Source organism: Bacillus rossius, chromosome 1, assembly GCF_032445375.1.
Source record: "Bacillus rossius redtenbacheri isolate Brsri chromosome 1, Brsri_v3, whole genome shotgun sequence".
NCBI lineage: Eukaryota > Metazoa > Arthropoda > Insecta > Phasmatodea > Bacillidae > Bacillus > Bacillus rossius.
The window spans coordinates 245,992,101-246,013,698 of record NC_086330.1 but is presented as its reverse complement, the minus strand read 5'-3'; the positions used below and the strand labels follow the sequence as shown (position 1 = coordinate 246,013,698).

At 38.7% G+C, this 21,598-nt stretch overlaps 1 protein-coding gene across 1 annotated transcript in view; it reads right to left on the bottom strand.

Moving 5' to 3' along the window:
* Positions 1-21,598, bottom strand: part of LOC134546355 (transcription factor collier) — a 497,510-nt gene that overhangs the window by 286,607 nt on the left and 189,305 nt on the right. The window contains exon 8 of the mRNA XM_063389143.1: positions 17,424-17,492. Within this exon, the coding sequence (XP_063245213.1) occupies positions 17,424-17,492 (69 nt within the window). The remainder of the gene's footprint in view (positions 1-17,423; positions 17,493-21,598) is intronic.

Sequence of the window (21,598 nt, the reverse complement as noted above, 5' to 3'; positions counted from 1 at the left end):
ATACTGATTGCGTAAAATTCCACACATCATGTTAGTGTATAACTATAACAACACATGGTGTTATTTTACATCAGGCCAATGTAATTTTACTTGAACATTTTGCGTGTAAAACCATCAGAAGAGGCTTTGATTTACACTGGAACTCAGATTTTTAATAAATGTTTTATTTGAAGAGTATGACCTACATTAGGTGAAAAATTACACATGGAACGTGGCCTGAAGGGCACACTGGAACACAATTAGAAGATATTACACTTGTTGATAGTTTTTTGAATACGTAGCGGAGACCGTGGCTACTTGAAGAGCGGGGCAAGATGACAAGTGACAGTTTCAGGCAACACAACTAAACACCACCTCCTTACGGGCACTACTAGCTCTCCACGCTGCTGCACAATAAAGACCCACACAGTGAAGCCTCTGACACCATTTCGTTGTTTGTTAGATGATGTTCGTGTATTTGGTCAGAAATGTAATTTTCGAGGACCTCGACCTAAGATCTCTCGTGGACTAACAGTTAACATAAGAAATTGGTTATTCTATGCTATAGCTTAGACAATATACTTTTCGCGATCGCTATGAATTTATAACTTCCGTCTTATTAATCCTATCGTAAAAATACAAGACATATAACATTGCCGATCGGGGCAAGTTGACTGAGGCAAATTGACGACTCCCCATCTTGCACAAGTGCTTTTTACTGTTCTATTTATGCTATTTACATGCTATTTTTTTATAAATTTTCAGTGATTTTATTGAAGATGTACGATCCACAAAATGCAGGGCTAGCAATTGAAAAAAATATTAAATATTTTTTTTAATGAAAATATTTTAACTCTACCTTTTGCGCTGTTTTATTTATTATTGAAAATTATGCTTAAGATATGGTAAGGAGTTGTAAAAAATAAGATTACGACCTCCACCAGACGACAACAAGATGGTGGACCCAAACGGGCTGCCATGACGTCATATTGGATGGCGTAATATCTGCCTCGGCATTAGTGGTGGGTGTTCAGTCTGCCGGTGGCTTCCGTGGAGGTAGGATTGTCGCCATTTTAATTGAATGACCTCGCCGGGTTTGAACCAAGGTCTGCGAACTCCATTACCGAAGTGAGTTTCTTAATTTAAATTGTATGAATAACGTTTTTTTTTATAAATTTAAAAACATTCCCGTAAAAATTGTAAAATATTTACGAGTTTTCAAGATGGTGGCCGTAAAATAATTTCAAAATTAGATAAGTATTAGGGTGTTCAATTCCACGATTGTGATAAGTTTTTATTCCAATTTTATAAAATAATTTTTTATTAATTAAAAATTTTTTTCTCGATTTTCTAGCATAAAAAATACGGATGTTTAAGATGGCGGGCGAAAATTGCAGCGATGACAACCGATGTCAAGGTCCTGATCTCAGCAGCTTAGGGCGGCTTTCTTTGAGGAGTCTTAAGCCACTTTTAGATATTTTCAAGCCGTTGACATTTTTGAGGAATAAAACGGGAGATATTCCCTGGAAACGGAAATTTTTCCCTCGAAATGGAATAATTTTAATTTGTCGATTTTAAAAAATTTTTGGCGGCATTTTTTTACGTAAAAAAATTGACATTTTGGCGAATATTTGGCAAATTTTGGCAAATTTTGAAGTTCAAACGTTAAGGTAAAAGTTAGAGGTCAAGTAAAAAGGTCAAGGTCATCATACATGGCTGCCGTGTCGTCAGGGCGGTTGGTCATTGACCCGCTCCTTGAAACACCCAGTGCCAGGAGCCACCAATTTATACTACTGTGCAAGTGTCATAACAAGCACACCTATGAAAGATATGTTGGTTCAGAGAGAAGCACGCTTGGAACAAGAACGATTAAAATAATAAAGACAAGATTTTAGAGATGCCAAAAAAAAAAAGGTGGTGTTACTAAGAAACTGAAGTTCGATTGCAGTGAAAAAAACGAAGACCCAAATTATGACACGCATGGCATACCTCAAACTTCCATAGTACAGTGTCCTGCGTGTGATGAGATTAAAACTCTACCTCTGTGAGAAGCCTGGATAGAGAGTTGCAAATGCCACAAATATTGGCACGAGGACTGCTCATTTTGAAGGAAGAATATCTGTGTGGGATTATTTTTAATGAAAACACACCGACTTTGTTTTATATTAAATAAATATTAACTACAATTTTCAACACAGTAATCGTTTAATACCATGTTTTTTAATGAAAAATATATAACAATGTTAATTAGTTATTTTACTGTAGTTTTGGTTCTGAGAATTAAAATGTTCCAACTTTTGTCAAAATTGCCATCTTGCCTCGCAGTCAAATTCATCTTGCCCCGCTGATGGGGAAAGATGACACATTTTCATTATATTTTAAAAGGCCAGAACAGTTTAGATAATATTGAAATAAAACAATTTCCAAATAGTTACACCCCAAAAATAAACCATTCTAACCATATATGTAAAGAAAGAAAATTTAACTAAAAAATTAAATCTATGAAAAATGGTCAACTCTGAATATCGTCAACTTGCCATAGTCTCCCATTTTCTGTAAAACTACGCAATAATGTTGGCATATCAGTATCATAACACAATGTTTTAATTTACTTCATGATGGTGTACTTTTACAAGGACATCGTGGGTGTAAAATTGTCAGAATAATCGTTACTTTATACACAAAATGTGTATTTTTACACTAATATTGAAGGTTTTGAAAATAATCCTACCTACATTTGGTGTAAAATACATAACACAGTGGTAAATTTACATAAGATATGTGTGAAAATAAAAAACTGTAAGTTATTTTTCGAATTACACGAAAAATGTCAAAATACACTAAAACTGAACGTATAAATGTTTGTGATTATAAACATATTTGTCTATTTCTCTGTGTCTGATTCTTCAGGCAGCACTGGAAAACAACTGAGAGGATTTAAATATAAATCATTATTAGCTGTTAAGTATTTGTATTGCTTAAGAAATTGGTCATAACAAAATACCTCACATACGAGAGTGAAAATAGTGAAAGAAAACTATATTATAAAAATAAGCACATCTTCCAAGTAAAAGTTAAGATAATAGGCAACAATAGGCCTATATAATATACAATAAATCCTTACTACTGATTTGGATTTTCCTAAATTCCACCATAAGGAGATGCAACAAGTTGATGTTTGATTTAATTACTTAAAAGAACCTGAGTATAGACAGTAAGAGTTTTCAGTAATTATTTTTCCAACATACACCCGATCACGCTCATTGCTGCTGGTACCAAACTGCGCTATTCCAAACAGTGGCCGGATGTCAGCCATAATTGCGAACTGCCAACTCCTGCGTGTAGCTCGAGGTGGTCAAACCTGCCTTGCTGCTGGCGCCGAAGTGTGGTTTCATGTACACTCATTCAAGAATGGTTTTAGCTGATTATTTTGATCCGTGCCGTAGTTGTCTGCCGACAACCCGCTTTATGTTGGCGTGAATTTTGAACCTTCTCACCCCTCATTCACATATGCGCTAATATTACTTTTACTCTGAATTTTAAATAGTGAAAACTGCTACAAATGAAGGAATTTTAAATGAAGAAACTGAATATTTAAATTACTGTACCGTATTTGACTGATTACTTTGACTTATTTATATGTTTTTTTTTTAAATTTATTTTGAAGAAAATCGCGTCACCTTAGAGTCGGGTTTGATCGGAGACGTCAACTGGTTCGACGGTGAATGATCAGTATATTCAGTATCGGATATTTTACTTCCTCAACCCAATAGTTAATATCTGAGGTGTGCTTCCCCAGACCCGCTCATGATAAGTGGTCCGCTCACTCTGGGTCTGGGGTCGCAGTCTCCTCGCTCGCGAGAGTAAAAGTAGCGCTGGATAAACAAGCGTGTACTGAGTGTGGCTGTTGTCGCTGCGGGCGGCCGCTCTTAACTCACCGCGCTAATTCCCACGGCTTGGTGGGGCGTGCCGGGGCGCAGCAGTTTTCGGCACCGGGAGCTGGAGCAGGAGGGGCGGGGAGGGGCAGCGAGGATTAATATTAGCCATAAAACGAGGGTTGGGCGGGTGCGACCCTCCATCTCTTACACCCCCCCCCCCTCCTCCTGCTCCCGCTCCCAATCCTGGATTAACGTGCCCGGAAAGGCACCGCCAGACAAAAGCGCCCTTTGTTTTATGGCTTTGATTCCGCGTAGGCGCAGTGCGGAGCCTCTCGGCGGATCGTTCAAACTGCACCCCCCTTCCCTCTTCCCCCACAGATCCCCTCACGATTTCACAACCTCTATCCCTCTCCCTCCCCCTCCCACTCCCTCCCTCCTCCGCGGCCATCAGCAGAGCAGCAACTCTCCGAGCCGAGCGCAGCCTCGCCCGACCCGCGCAGTGCAGCCACTCACAGCAGCGCGCGGATCAGAGAAGCAACACCAGTACTGGAATATACAGTACTTTTGCATCACAGTACAACATTTATTTATTCAAAAACATCACTTGGGGAAAAAACATTGGTCTGAAGGTCAAAACTTGCGACGCCACAGCATGAAAAATAGATATACAGTTTCACAATGTCTATGGTATTCACAAAAATGGTGGTTCAGTTTTGTGAACAAACCCATTTAACTTTCAAAGTTTTCAGCTTGTATACTATGTTTTGTATTAGCGAACCTGAACCTATGAAAGTGCCAACTATGCGTTGGGCTGTGTGCAGCTATCAGACTTGAAGAATGAACTTGCCATTTCTTTGTTGGAAATTGTGGATTTTTGAAAGTATTCATTAGGAAAGGTTACAACTCAAAAGTTTGAAAATGCATATCTTGGAAATAATGAATGTCGAAACCCAAATCTATTATGAAAGCTAAGCATTCAATACAGTAGCGCGCCTGTTTGTTTTCTTGCCAGAGCAGATTGCTAACACACTCTTGTACAAATGTAATCTGACTCAGTACTGCCTGACGCTGGAAACACTATTGGTGTTTGATTGAAGCGCGAACTTGAGCTTCTATTTACGGACTGCTAAACGTCGGTCATATGTGAGATGACGTCAGTGCCGAGTGAGGTTCGAGCTCCATGTAGGCTGCACTCACGCAGCCCCACTTCTCTACTCGCCCCTGGGCCAGTCTTGACAATAAGATTGCAAAAAATAGATTTGGTGTTTAGCTGCCATGATGGTGTAACAGTGCGTAAGCCCATTACTTATAAACCTTACCCGTGCACTGTTCAGCATAATATATTAAGAAGTTGATAGAGAATTGTAGGAAAACTCACCTAGTGTGACCTCAAAGTGCAGTGTTTGTTTTGTCGTCGCTGGTGAGCATCTGGCGAGACAAACAAGTTCGCATCACGGGGCCAGCTGGTACGACCACCCGTCACCCCGAGGTTGGTATGTCAGATAAAGCAAGGAGGCTATGGAAGAGGAAGATGAGACACAGAGGAGCTAATAGTTGCCAGAGGTCGCGTGCTGCCGACTACAGGCTACTGGAGGCACCGCAGCAAGTGCAGTAGTGAGCGAGTGAAGCAGTCCTGTCAGGCTGGTTGGCTGGTCGACATAGCAAAGTACAGAGGGTCTTTCACTACCTCGACTAATGTTTTCACCTGCAAGTAGCATACATAGCGTAATTATTTAAAAAAATTTTCTTCAAGAAATGTATTTCAAGTGTTTGGTTTGGCTGGAATGCTCTTGTATATAAAAGGTCACCAATCGCATAAAATGTTACTAAATTTTTTCGTAATGATTTCTTAAATTCATTTTTTACTAAGTGGGACTGAAGGTTAAGCTCAGCGCACGTGCCTATTAAGTTGAATTTCTCGAGAAACAAACTAATAACTTGTAGAAATCATAATTTTATTAAGCTAATTATTACAGTTAAAATTGTTTAAGTAAAATTCCGTGACCCTCGTAGTTAAAATTATGAAGGAAAATCTCTTGTTTTTATAAGCAAACTTCCCAATGTAGGTACTAATAACAATTCCTGTAACCTCACAGCAGTGACGGGCGGGACTAAGGCTGTTCCGCCACAGCAGGGAGGTGTGGTCATGCATGCCACACGTGCGGCTGTTCCGCGTGACTGACAGGGCGTCCCAGGCTCCCTCGAGTCATAACCGTGGACCGGCCACTTAGAGCCCCGACTATTAGCCTACATAATTAAGACTCGGCCTCCCCTGAACATCTCTTCCCTTGGGCGTCGTGACGTCACCGGGCTGCCGCCAACAGGTAGCTGCAGCGGAGCTCAGGCGACACGTGTTGGTAGTCACCGGCCCATCCCTAGCAGCTCCAATCAGGTGCAGTCTGCTCGTGAGCTGCGAGCGCAGAGCGCGGGAGCGAGTCAGTGTGTCGCAAGCACGTAGGGACGACCCTTGCTCGAGCCTAATTAGAAACCAAGACCCACCTGTGCTCTGGCGAGTCAAATATTAGGAGTGTACGGACAAAGGGTTAAAGGTTAAGTGTTAACTGTTGTCTCCCGTTTCAACGCGTTACTTTGGGTCATAAATTTAAAGCTGCCATATTTTATTCTTGGGTTGGTTGAAGAAAAATATTGTAAGTCCAATCAAAATTATTTTTTAAATGAAACTTCTTTACAGCACGTAGGGTAGGTTGATGCAATGACCTCATAAAAACTTAAATAAAGTGTAACGCTCAGAGGCAACGCACAGTGCAACACGGATTAATGCTGTGAAATTACTTGCTGGAAACACAAGAGGACAGCAGCAGCGCTCGACGGCATTTTTTCATTTCAGCATACTTGCATATATGCGTACTTGCATGCCTACTTCTGCACTCGAAAACTTGCACACATTATCATACACTTGCGTACATGTGCACTCGCCTTTTCGCTTGTATATTTGCACAATTTACCCGTTTTTCAAATGTTTGAATACACTACATATTTCCTATCCCTCTACCTATTTGTGACGCTACATTTTGAAAAGGCGCGGTGACCACTCTTCTAATATATTTTTTTAAATATTCGCGTAAAATATTTTACCTTTTACCGTTTTTCCACACCCAGACATAGTGTGACCAGCTGCTACGCCAAGCCCGCAGCACTGATCACACCACTGGGCCTTGTGGTCCGAGCCCGCTGCTATCCTGCGCCTTTAGTCCTTGTTCATTGACGTGGCACTTACAACCGTACAAGAAATGAAGCTACGCATTCTGTACACCTAGTAGGAGCTTCACCGCGTACACACACGATTCTCACACACATCACACACCGGACATCAGAGATTCGGACACTTGAATGATATAAAAAATATAAAGTTTTGTATATTTACACTTTGTGCATTCTCCTTCTAAATGGTTTTATTATGAACGGAATCTTAAAGATACACAGTCAGCAATATTCTTGTGACTATGGGTTTAATTAACGAGATTTTAAATTGATCACATACTTTAATTAAAATGCTGCAATATCAGCACTATCAAAAAACGGGCGTTTGCAAAACTACTGATGGTTAATGTGTCAGTTATGAATACGAGTAGTAGGCGTATTATACAGGTTGTAAAGTAAGAACAGTAGAAATTTGTAATTAATATCAGTCCCAACACAAAAAAAGGTAGCTATCATAAACGGTTTTATTTAAAAAACGATAAAATAAGTAATTACATTTTTACAGCAAAAAAGAAATAGTTGATGTGTTGAAAGGCCGGTCGACTACGTGGAGGACTAGCTTGGCGGAGTCCAGTGGCGGGCTGCCGCCTGCCGCCGAGTGCCAACCTCGTCCCACCTGGGCTGCTGTCCCTCCGACAACACAGCCACGCGCACTGGCGATCACAGCTCAGCGCGGGGTTCGCGCGGCTCCCATCGTTACATCCTCCTTGCTATTACTCCAGGACCGCAATAGCCCTGCTGCGTTTGTGTTTCGTCACTAGATAGGTCATTAGATAAGTGTTTCATAATGTCAAACAAGTATTTATAACTATAATATTTTTAATACCATTTAACAATTTCCAAATAACACTTGGTGAATGTCTGGTTACAAAACTATCCATGGAGCAGCAGATGCAGGGATGAGTATTGGAATGACAGCCCACGTGGGCTGTCACGCGGGAGAAGTGGAGGTCAGAGTCGCAGGTACCTCCGCCCAGCGCACAGCAGCTGAGCGCGGTGTTTACACTGCGGCGGCTCACCCCTGCGGGGAGCCGACATCAGTGGCGCGCGCGGCCCACAATGCCCGCGGGGGGCGGCGGTGATTAGCGCGGCGGGGCGCTGCCACGAGGGCGCCCCGGGGGCGGAGTCCTTGGAGCCAGACAATGTCTCGCGGCGCGCCGCCCCCCGTTATCCCGCCGCCGAAAATTAGGCGGATCCGTGTCACCACATGTGCGAGGCGTGCCTCCTGCCTCCCGCAGACTCGGCGACAGCTGCGTGCGGCCTCCTCTGCCTTGCCGTGCACTCTTAGCAGCAACCCGTCTGCTGCAGGTGTGCCGCCCCTCAAGGCAGGGCTTGGCCTGCGGCGGGTGCTGACCAATAGCACCTCTGGCAATTTACCATCGCAACACTGTAGGCTCGTTGCTAAGCCTACTGCAACAGTATGTTCGTCCCTACAATCATAAACGTTTCCACAAAATGGAAGCCCAAATTTTCTCTGCCTAAAAAAATAATCATCCATGAATGTTTTTTACAGTAAATATCGCTTGCGCGACGGGTATCAAGCTACACACTTAGGAGGACATTGTTTATTTTTCTTTTAATGACACAGAGGTAATGTCTATTTCCTTATTGGTGGCAGAGAGATTTATCGCATTAGAAATAGTGAAAAAATTAACTGCCTTCTCACATTAAGAAACCAGGAGAAAAATAACTTTATGATTCCTGTAGTATAACAAACAGGAGTAAAAAATTAGTTTCAAGATTTTAAAAGTAAGGGATTGGATTTCATTCACATAAATCAACTTAATTGCCAATTACTCAAATCACACTGTTTTAGCCATCATTGATTACTATAATTTATAAAGTATTATTATTTTTTAATAAGGATGCGCAAACGCACGTAGTAAGGAACCATCCCAGCATTGCCTAAGGTGATTTCTGGAAAACACGGGAAAACACAATCCCTGGTTCTCGAACTAGGGATCTCTGGAGCACAGGTCCAGTGTCTTCTTATTATGGTGCACTAGGAACTATACATAGGCTGTATCTGAGCCATAAGACTACGAACAGTACGTAAGAGAAAATAAATGTTGCTTGTTTTGTTAAACACATCTTGTCAGTATTCTACACTTGACTACTTGAAAACTTCACATTCTTCACAAATACACAGATGTCAATCTCATGGTTACCCAGAAGAAAGACCGAGTTGCAAAGTGTTTCCTAAGTGTTCTTCGGCAGGAGCAGTCAGCCCGCTCACATGTGTCTCACACTGGTCGATACTGTGAGATCACTGCGGTAAGCCTGTCTCGTAGAGACGAATATTCTGCACCCATGCTCACTGCAGCTCTGGCATTTCTTCTCATCTGCTAGCGTACATTGGCCAAGTTTGATTTCCAATGATTTTGATCAAGTTTAAATTACTTTTTTTACATGTAGGTTTTAAGTTAATGTGGCTTAATTTATAGCTTATGTGATTGAAAAGCAGAATACACCTAAACTTTTCTCCACATAGAAGGCTTTATAATATTTTTTTTTTATACTGAGAAAGAAACGGGATGTTTTGAATATATATAATATTTGTATTTGAGCTGATGAAAAGACCCCGAGAGGAGGTCACAGGCAGACGGTCCGGTAACTCCGGCTGCAGCGTGCACCTTGTTGCCCTCGGAAGTGGGCGCTCAGCACGCGCCATTGGGCGACCTCCGCGCCCTGGACTGACGAATCAGGGGCTAGCGCGAGGGTGGACGGCTATTCCCAGCCGCGCTCCCTCGGGGCGCCATCTTGTCCTGCCCGCCTCAAGGCCACCCCTGCCTGAGCGAGAGTATCCCGGGACGATAGCTTACATGAGGTCCTGTGTGTCGGTGCTTCTGGGGTGTTCATTTATTCCTGTATCTGCGGTGCTAATGGGAATATTTGCAATGTGTTGCGCTTCGTCAAAGGGGATTGAGTGTACTTTTTCACTGTTAAAGATTAAGATTTTTTTTTGTTTTATTAGTTTGATCTTAACTATTAACCATCATCTAAGAATTAACCATAGTCAAAGCTGCCGCATCTATAAGAAGACTCATTCTGATTGGGTAGACCCTCCTCCAATCATGGTAGCTAAAATAGTCCCTGAACAGCCCAGATGTGAATAACTCTAAATAAACACTGTGCCGGAACATTAGGACTTCAGCTGTAAATCGCTCTTTAGATGGATGCGAAAATAAGTGCCGAAACGTCAGGCACACCATCGTTTCCATGGATTTGGTCTTAACCCACAAGCCATAACTTAGTAAGTGATCCTGGCCACAAAAGGCTATGATCTTATATTGAAACCTTTCTTAAATTAACATAACAATTACACTTTTGTAAATAAATTTGCAAGTTACAGCTAGTAGTATTATTTTTCACTTACAATAAGAGGTTCACGTGAACTTCCTATCAAGGAGGGTCCAGACAGTGGTAGTGACTATAATAACGTAAGCATTCTTTTCGTCGCCGATTGGACCCTAGGTCAGTGTGTTTGCTCTTGTGAACATATTCGTTCTCGGAACACTTAAAGTTTATATACGTACCTATTCATTTTTGTCACCAGTTTCCGCTGACAACGATAACTGATGCATTCAATTTCTCATATCGCATTTCACTTTTCAGTTAGTGGTTTTGAAAGATGTCCTACGTGAAATTTGTGAGTTTTTTTTATTTATACCTACTAATTTCTCATTAATTTACGCATTCCGCAATTCTTAGGAAAAGCTGTTGTAGGTACCTACTAATCATAAAAAAGAAAACTTGTACTGAGATGACAGAAATGACTGAAAGTGAACAGAGAATAATTTTATAAATGTTATTCGTTACGAGAAAACCTGTAGATTTTCTTTGACTGCTTATAAAGAAGTTGTAAATGGTCGTGGGACGGCAACTTATGGAAGGATACATCATCAGCACGTGAGACGTCACTTCTGCAGCCAAAGCACAGCACCTTTTAGGCATCACGCACTTACATGTGATATCCTTGGACTCTCGCCGAGAACTCGCGAGATACGCGTGTACGGGTCAGACGCAGGCGCGTGATGTGCGCCGTGAGGTCTGTCCTCTCAGAGTTCTGCGTCACCAGTAGAGTCACATGCTGCTGCTCATGTCCCAGGAGACTTCCATCCGCCTCTACATCCTTCGCTACATTTCGTACTCATGACCTTTCGAAAATCTTTGTTTTAATTTTGTTAATATGCTTATATCTTTGAAGATAATAATTTTATTAAGAAGAAAATTTATATTTTTTGTTTTTTTATGTATATATAGACTACATATATATGTCTGAATGCCTGCAAGTTTTTTGGCAGATTTAAATTTTTGTAGTTACGTTCTTTTGAATTTTTATTATAACTTATTCTGCTTTTGTGGTTACTTAGTTTCTTTTTGTTAAATTTTTCAGTAAATCGCACAGGTGTAGGTACTTCATACTATACATATCTTTTGTCAAATAATTTTTCCCATTTCATATATATATATAGGCTATATGTATCAGAAATAATTTATATTTGCACAATATTAAAATAATTTTTTTAAATAAAATTTCAGGTATGTTATATTAAAGTGCATGTTATATTCATCATTTTTCAACGGGCGCTTTAAACGCCTTACAACCTCCAAGTACAAACATATTTATGATTCCGATTTTCTTTATAATACCTTAAATAATTACTGCTTGTAGATACGGAGTCTAACAAGCCGAAATAAATTCAGTTAAATATTAGGTAATAGTCATGCGAAATAAGGATGTTCTATTTAGTTATATGTAGGTTTGTGTGTAGATATTGTCCCCAAATTACTGTGTGACGAGACAATGTTCCTGCCAGTAGTCTCAATAGGTGGGGCCAAACTTAAACCCCACGTTTGAACGACGTTACACTTACAAGTATTACAATTACAGCCTACGTTATTTCCTATACATATTATGAAGCGTTACGTGTAAGAAATAGGCATGCCATGTTCATAACTCTCCAGAAAATTAATTAAACACCACATATACCCTTCCACGTCGTATATGTTGGTGTGTAGTCCCAACTGGCGTGAAGGCTTACGCGTGTTTATTTTGCTGTTGTTCCGCGCGTAAGGTCGCTGACACGCCAACTGAATTCGAATCCGTGCTCGCCGAGCGGAAGATCAAATCAAACAATCAAGCTAAAAGTGTTGCTTCGTGTCAGCTCGTGTCGATCGGTGCCATGCTCGAGCACCGATACCGCGTGTTTTCCTTCAGCGAGCCAAGCGCGAGGCCCACGCATCCAGTTCAACGAATATCTCTTCCACGCGGTGTGCGGGTTACATTGGTTCCTGCGTTTATACTTCATCCACGCTAGACGTCTGCAACTCACCAGCAAATAATTTTGTTTTCTCCTACGGACTTGCACAAATATTTTGAATTTCAATTTAAATTACTTCTAACTCTAATATTTTTTTGAAAGAATATATACTAAGATTTATTCAAAATATGTATTTGTTTATATTATGTGTTTGATGTATTAGTTCATAAATAAAATTAAAAAAACAATGTCTCCTCAGAATAACGACTGAAAGTGTTCGTTGGTTTCAATTTATTTTTCTTCAGTTATTACATAATAGCCTGGTGTCATTAGTTGTCCGCATGTTACAATATAAGTAATATTTCATTTTATTGTCGTATTTAATATTATGGATGGATTATTCTAACATAAGTTTTGCATTGCTAATGTGTCACCAAGTATTTAACAAGAATATAGATGTTATTTTGAAAGTTAGATGCAATATGGTATATTTTAATTAAAAATGTTATATCTGAAGATCACTTAGCAAAAGCTATTTTTCACCGGTGTACAACGCTCACAACTAAATTATTTTTACCGCTACTTTGATGTATTTGTTTATTTAATTACATCGTTGAATAAGAGGGAGTGTGCGCCCTCTGCAACACGCCTGCACTTGCTGGAGCGAGGTTGCAACACTGCTTCGGGGGAACAACAGCGCAGGTGGTCGCGAACTGACCCACGACCAGTGACGGATCCACAGGATCCTAACATAGTTTACAAGGCTTACTAAAGTATTATTTGACTGCAGTGCTATAGAAAATAGGACGTTTATGAACCACAAATAAAATGTACTAAATATTTCAATTCTCAAATGCAATAAATTAGTATTAGGAAATTTATTTTGGCCGCCCCTGACCTTCATCCTGGACCGCCATTGCCCGCGATCGGCCGCACGTGAACCACACACGTCACCGTGCAACCCAGCACTCTGGGCTGGGATATGTTATTTATGTTTCTTATAGGGAATCCTTAACTCCAACAATAAGCCCTGATTTACTGACAGCCACCACGTAGCTCACATACTTATTTTTTATTTTAACAAAGATTCCTTTGGAAAACCATAGTTCTGTAAATAATTTGTAATATTACAAGAAAAATACTATTGATTTGTACAACACATCGATGTGGTTATTTTGCATATATGAAATATGATTTTGGATACACAATAAAAAAAATTTTTTTCACGCTTACGAAAATTGGCGCAAAATTTTAAATTTTTATTGATGATTGATACAAGCATAAAAATTTTTTAAACCTCGAGAAAAGTAACCGAATGTTCAACATTTACAGTTTAGATGTTTTAATTCTGCTTATTCTTGTGCTCAGTTTAGAAAGCTCCTCAGAGAACAGTTTATAACTTTAACAAATGCTGGGTCAAAATAAAGAAAATTGCCCGAGCAAGAATCCAAACCTGGTAATATAAAGAATTTTTTGAAGCAGTACGGTTGCTTTCATGTAAATGTACTAATTTACCGAAATCTGTAAATTTACATGATTATTTCAGATCCATTTACAAAAAAAAATCCAATGTAGGTGTCGAAAGACACTCAGAAATGTCGCCGGATTCAATGACCTCCGGTCTGAACTTGATGGTGTTATTTATATGTTCTGTCCGTTTTCGAGTCTCAGACGTTTGTTCATTGGCTGCTGTGCTCGAGATAGGATATCAAGAATCTCGAATGGATTGGCTATTTTTCGACCGTTCAGCTGCTGATGGTTTGTTATAGTTTTGGTGTGTCTAAGGGCTTGTCAAAACCACAGTGTCCCATTTATAGACGTGGAAAGAAACAAAAATATGTTCAGTTTCATTTTTAATAAATAATCCGCAAAATGTCCGGAATTATAGGCACGTATAAGCCCTAGTTGGCAGAATCCTACAACGTTGGTTTTAGGTACATTAAACGTCCTGACCACGGAAAAGTAATATCAAGGCTTCTGTTGAACATGCCCATTACCATTATTAGGAGTGTAAATGCTATAAATTGAGACCGAAAACATTCACAGACAAACACTTGTAGCCAACCTTTGTGATGCGCCTGGTACTGGCTCACATTTTATGTCAAGAACTCTGGAATAGTGGGGAACACTCAACTGAAGAAGTAGCAACTCACGCTCTACCTGTTTGAGATACCACACAATTCAACAACCAATGAACAGGTGACGATTTTCTCAGTGTACATTTTACTGCCTAGTTACGTTGAGATCATTGAAACAGTGAATTTTCTCGATATATAGCTATCAAAAATTTTAACAAAGAGACTTAAATATTTAAACTTTTTTAAACACCAAAGAATTTAGTTTATTTTTGTTTGAAAATATTTATGCTCACATCCATCAGATATTTTTTTAAAACATATGATTATTTTTTCTTACATCTGTTTTTTGTCTGAGAGAAGTAAACTCCACCACTGGAACTTCCGAAGCATTTATGTCCTTATGGTTAGCCAGCATTGCTATCGATAACCGGGGCGGCCCTAGAGTCTGTGTGACTCTCTCAGCTACACGTATCACCATCAGTCATACTGAACAGCTGTCATTTGGTTTAATAAGAGAGGCAGGAACGAGTCAGTTCTCGTGAGGAATCAAACAAGAGGAATTGTTTATTACGGAGGAGGACACATCCGCGCTAGCTGTTCGAATAACCAAACAGTACTACTCGAACGGTACTACTTGTTCCAACTAATCCGAACATTTTTGAATTGACTTTAGACATCCGTTCTGAACTCACCTTGTGCACCTCTCAGATATATGCTGGTGGTGGATTGCCGCTTAGACGAGAATAAAAAATTCAATTGTTATAGGCTTTGATGACATACGCAGAGATAAAGGTGGGATTGTGAAATTATACAACGCAAAGTAAGCACATTAAATATCTTTTAACACAAATGCAACAAAATTCGTTTAAAATAAGTAATTTGAATACGGAATAACAAGCAAATTTTGCAAATTTAATACTCAAATATATATATATGTGTGTGTGCGAGAAAAACTATCTCAGAATTGATTGGGTCACAAGTGATTCAATGGATTGTAATGGAATGAAACGATTTACGTATATAAATTAGACCGCTGACACTAGAAGAAACATTGAATATTGCCTCAAACATTGAACATGTCTCAAATATTTTATTCTAGTCTTCTTAAAAGTGTAGACAAGTGAAAATTTCAATAATAAACTTGGCAGAACCAGGGCCAGTGCAAGGTAAATTGGCGCCCTAGGCGAAAAACCTTAATGCCCCCCCCCCCCCCCTCTTTTTCCACCGGACATCCCAAAAAATTTTTTCCTTGCCTCAAAATACATCACGTAAGCCTAAGATTTTGTCAACAATCAAATGTAAGCAGGCTTGTGTTTTTTTTTTTTACTTTTTTACTTATTACAAATCATAAACAGGTCTCCGTGGACTTTAAATAATTACTTATATCGATATAAACATTCTAAACTGTTACAAAAATCCATTTTCATCTAGTTTCAATAATCGTTAAATATATTATATATCAGCTGTTATGTGTCGTGCTGCGCCGCCCCCAGCTACTTGGCGCCCTAGGCGGTTGCCTAGTTCGCCTATATGGACGCGCCGGCCCTGGGCAGAACTGATATGAATAATTACATTAAAGCTGTTTTGGCATGTTAATCACGTGAGATTGCTTTCTCGAAGAAGAAGTGAAACTAGATCACACACAGCCTATTCTTTATGACAAAAATCCTTACAGCGAGACATTAACTAATAAGAATTGGGTAGAGTATATTATATACCTACAAAAACAATGTCCTGGTCTCTGTTCACAAGCATAGTATTAAGCGGTGATGAAAATACCTATATTTCACTTGCCATTGCAAGGTAATCAACGTTAGTCATGTTTCTCGTGCATCAATGATCTTCTTGTCTCACTAGAACTACCACTAGAACCCTCGGCGCGAAGTGGACAAGCAGAGTAATGACAAATAGTTAATATAGGTATATTGCAATCTCAAATGTACGGTATCTTAAACATGTAGTCATTGTCGGCACTAAAATGTCTCACAAAACACGACACTTAGTTTTATAGCTATCAATGTTCCAAATGCATGTAACTGTAGCAAGTGGGACGCAAATCGGTGGGATCCGCCCGGCCCGCGGAAAGTGGCGATGCCCGAGAGTATTACACGTGGGTTTTAACCGACACAAATGCTTGAATGTGGTTGTACATCGCCCATATTTTGACCTTTAATCATATAATAAACAGAAAACTTTTAAATATATTGAAATTTTTCCATGAAAAGTATTGACGTTCACATTTATCAACCCCGTTTTACAGTCACGTTTTTGTAAGTGCTAGCAGACCCTCTCAGTGAGGGGCTTCTTAATTTCAGAGGTACTTTCCTAACTTGTCCCCCCCCCCCCCCCCAGGTAGCGATGGAACAACAGAAGTCGGGAAATCACATACGCCACTAGAAAGACTGCTTCCAAGGGGTAAGTTTGCTTCAATCTTTTCACAAAAGTTGAATACGCAACCTAGATGGTATGTTTTATTTATTAAAGCTCATTGCTTTTTAAACATTTCGTAACCGTCAGTTGTACCAACATGTCTCATCGACTCGTTAGTTCGAGTCCGCAAACAAAATGCCAAAGGATTGCTGTGTTGACAAAATATAGGTTTTTATTTTCTGACAAAATTGCATGGTACATACCATCAGATCTGTGTTCACTCCAAAATATTTTTTTTGTTAGCACGACAATTTTAGTGCAGTATATTATTAAATAATTTTACTGTTTACGGCATATTTATTTTATTTTTCAATTAAATATATACGTCATAAATCTAATTTAATTCTAGTCCAATTTAATACAAAGTAACGTTATTGAAATAAGTTATCTGTTATGTATGAATAAAAATTTCTTCCGTGCATTCCATAATCACAGATGGTTGAATTTTTAAATCTTGTTGCATGAGTGAACGTAGTTTTACTTCCAGCTAAAATGATACAGTATTCATTCTGCACTACAATCATGAACCCGAACATCGCCTGACACCGAGAGCAGTTGAAGGTTGGTCCTACCTGTCGATGATGACGGGGTCAGAAGGTGTTTCGTTCCTATTGCCGCAACTCTTCTTGTCGCAGCACCGGCTGAAACAAAAACAAACATGAGCAACGGTACAAACCATTGGTCGTTCCGTAAACCTATACAGGTACAAGTGCTCATTGCATTCTCACAGAAATGCACACAGGTTCTACTTTAACGATTTTTACTAAATTCCTTCCTTTAACAATAGTCCAATAGATGACAACTTTCGAACAAACCGTCCTACTTAAGTGTTTATGTTATATATATAGACAAAGTTTTCAAGTCTTTTCCACTTATATAACTCAGTCAGTTTGGGTCCTTGACATTACGCAGGCTGTCAAATAATTATATAATTTGTAGCTTCGGTACGCCGATCGTAATAGTTTTCTTATTTGTCACCCACTTGAGACAGCATTCACAGAAAAAAAAACTTTTAACATTATAGGGTTTATTTACGTTTATTTAGTGTATAAAGGGCCTTTCCTATACCTTTGCACACATGCGGTGTGCATAACATAAAAAAATAACTTTGCAATTTAAAATAAAACTGTTCAAAATATCTGAGTGGCATAGGTTAGCAAAAAGCATTTAAAAAATGTTGTGGTTCGAATAATGAATCTGTTTTTTTTTGTTGTTGTTACAAAGGCATTCTTATAAGTTATGTGAACGTGGTAGAAATGAGTGTTTTCAGAATATTTTCAGGCATTACGTCTTTATCTTCATTTCCACGCCATGAAATATCAGTGCCTTCTCACAGTCACATATCTGCCATATGCACTCATGTTTGGAGCTGGCTCTTACGGGCGATACTGCACTCGATGCACCAGCGTCTCACTTGTCATTCCTTGGATGTGATGTGATGCTGTAAGGACGGTAGGGACGTCACGGGGATCAGCTCCACAGGATTCGAACCCGGACGCCCCCGCGCCACGGAGACAGCCAGAGCAGAGGCGCCATTGGCGGAGACCTCGTGAGTGTGGGTGCGGTCTCCGGCGGAGGGGAGTGGCGCTACACGGGCCTGCGCTGGCCACGAGTACACTCGCCACACTGTCCCATGCACACGGTAGGGGTAAGGATCGTGATTTGTTTTTGTGTGTAACATCTTATAGCTCTGTATTCGTCACTTTGTAGGAGTTATTTCGTGAATGCTACTGAGGTCTCAGAGAACGGAAATATGTAACAATGGTGCTGCAATCTGTGGCGAATAGCGCTAGACAAAAGTTCACGAAGACAAGGGTAAGGAATCTAAGTTATATTTTGTGTCTGAGTTTCGTATTATGTGTATTTTCAACAAGAGAACACATAAATTTGCTCGTTACAGAGCTTAGATGTTAAACATCTCTGGCGAGTACGGCCTATTGAGATATTCGCTCAAATTTGAGGTAGATTTTGAAGAAATTCTACCTATTGGCTATTGTAGTCGTTACCATGGTGCGACTTTCGGAAAATGTATAGTTTTTTGTTTCATTGTCCATAGACCAACGTCAATTCAAAATTTAATGTATTTTTACATAACTTATATATCACATTTTATGGACACTATAACTGCCGTATTTTTCACAAATCACATACAAACTAATTTATAAAATACAATAATGGAAAATCTCGGTCGAGGTCGTTAATGGGAAAATTCCAATCAAAGTGGTATCAATGGATAAGGTTTTTTGAAAAATAAAAAATCGGTGTAGCTCCTATAACATGACGAATATCACATCAGTTTGAAAAATGTTTTACTCTTAGCCGTAGTAGAAATTTTTTTTACATAAATAAATTTTTGTTAGGACCAACCATACATTACTGCAATAAAAAATGGGGAGGAGAGAGAGAGAGAGAAGCAGGGGTCGAAGAACAAAACAATATTTCTTCGTAGGCACACAATCAAATACGTTCGAATTTCTTATAAATCTTATTATTATTATCTAAATCTTTTGTCTGAAACCAGTTTTGTTAAGCCGAACCATAGCTGCAAGCAGTTGAAAAACACAGGGGTATAATTTAAAATAATTCATAATTTCCATACCATGTACAATAAGAAATCCGTTATAATTTATTGCAAAACCATAAATTTTTGCCTACAAATTTCGTCAAAAATAACTTTTTTATACGACCTACTATTACGGCAAAAAGTGGAATAAACAGGGATTGGAAGACAAAAAATTCATATCTCACACCGAATTATATGTAAATTTTATAATTTTGATCTAAAAATTTTGTCTGAAATGTTTTGGTTACAATGCTAAAAATGGTGGATAAAGAGGGGTTAATATACAAAAATAAATTCATAACTAACTTAGTACCCACACCATTTAATCCGTTCAATTTGTTTGTAAATTATATAAATTTTATCTAATACTATTATCTGAAACATGTTTTGATAAGATGAGCCAATACTGCATTGGGTTGAAAAAGCAGGGTAGTATTTAAAAAAAAAATCATATTTCCTTACCATGTACACTATTAAATTCGTTCTCACTTACTTTTAAAACATAAATTTTTATCTACAACTTTTGTTCGAAACAATTTTTTATACGACTTACCATTCCTGAAAGGGGTGTATTAAACAGGGTTTGGAGGGCAAAAAAAGTCATAACTCCTTTAGTAGGCTCACTCTCAAATCATTTCAAATTGTTTTTTTTTAATCCTACAGATATTAACTAAATTTATCTGATACAATTTCTGATAGCCTATAAACAACCATTGCAAAGGGTGCATAAAGAGGGGTTAAAATACAAAAAATAATTTAACTACTCCCTTAGTAGGCACACCATTAAATCCGTTTGGATTGTTACTTGTAAATCTTATAATTTTAATTTTTTTATAAAATAAATTATTGAAAGATGTTGTAAAGTCTTGGAGAGGGTATAAGAAAATAAATAAAGCTTCGCTACCATTCTAATTTTTGTTTAACTTCCCAAAATATGGTCTAAATTTTTTGTTGAAATAAATTTTTATGTAATAAATCATTACTGAAAGGAGTGGAAATAACAAGTGTGGAAAGTAAAATAAATTATCGTTACATTTTAAGTATATATACCTACTAGGCCTATCTAAGCCGTTTTAATTTATTGTATAAATACAAAACTTTATATAAAACTTTGGCTAAAACAATTTTTGATAAAACGATTTGTTACTGAAAAACAGGAGTTCAAATTATTTTAAAAAATTCGAAATTACTTAGTATAAAATTTGTTCGAATTTATTTCATACTATCTTAGTCATATAAATCACGTTATTAATGAAAGGGATAAAAAATTGTGTTTGAAGGGCAACAAATTGAATAACTACCTAAGTTGGCATACTATTAAATTCGTTCTTAGCTATTCAATGACCGATGAATTGCATTAAAAATATTCATTTTATTTTTTCTGCATGGAAAACGAGAAAATGTTTAATTGATCATTTTTTTATGTTGAAGAACATAAATATGATATGTACATTAAGTTCTTAAAATGTTCCAGAATTTTATAGATGTTTATAACATATTTCCAGAAGAAATAGGTACTAAGAAATCTACCCACGCGGTGCCGAAACGGATTTGTTTCCCAAAATAACCCCAGGATAACGATGGGATGGTTCCAGCCTATTCCTGCCTCAGTATCGCTGGCCTGTACGGGAATTGCCGGCTATAGTGGAATCGCTGTCAAAACACCGCTAATTACAAATAACACACAAATCTTGTCCAATGTTATCAGTGTTAACGATTTCTGAGAAGCACGCATTTTTTTAAATGATTCTGTGTATTTTTTCACGAAATGTTTCTCGGCGGTCGATAAAAATAAAGCTTAGACTTACTATAAATTAGCTGCAGTGGACCTCAGACAGAAACAGCATCACGTTAAAAAAGATAAAGAGAAAACGATTACTGCGTGTTTATTGAGAAGAGTAAACACATGTAAATTTGATCAGGTTAAAAAAAAAAAAAAAACTAGGAAAAGAAGTTTCGTGTTGGGAAGAGTTAACGAAACGAGCAATGTGTTTCATACTTGAGCCACTGAACTAGTTTGTAAACACAAAAATTGCCGGCCAACAGCTGGACACCTACCACTGACCAGCGCGTGAAGGGTAGGGTTGGGGAGGTTGGTGATTATTAACTTAGCCATCACTGACGGGAAGTGGAGGAGAGGAAGTGTATGTGTCCGCGATCGAAGCCACGACCTACCAACGGCGA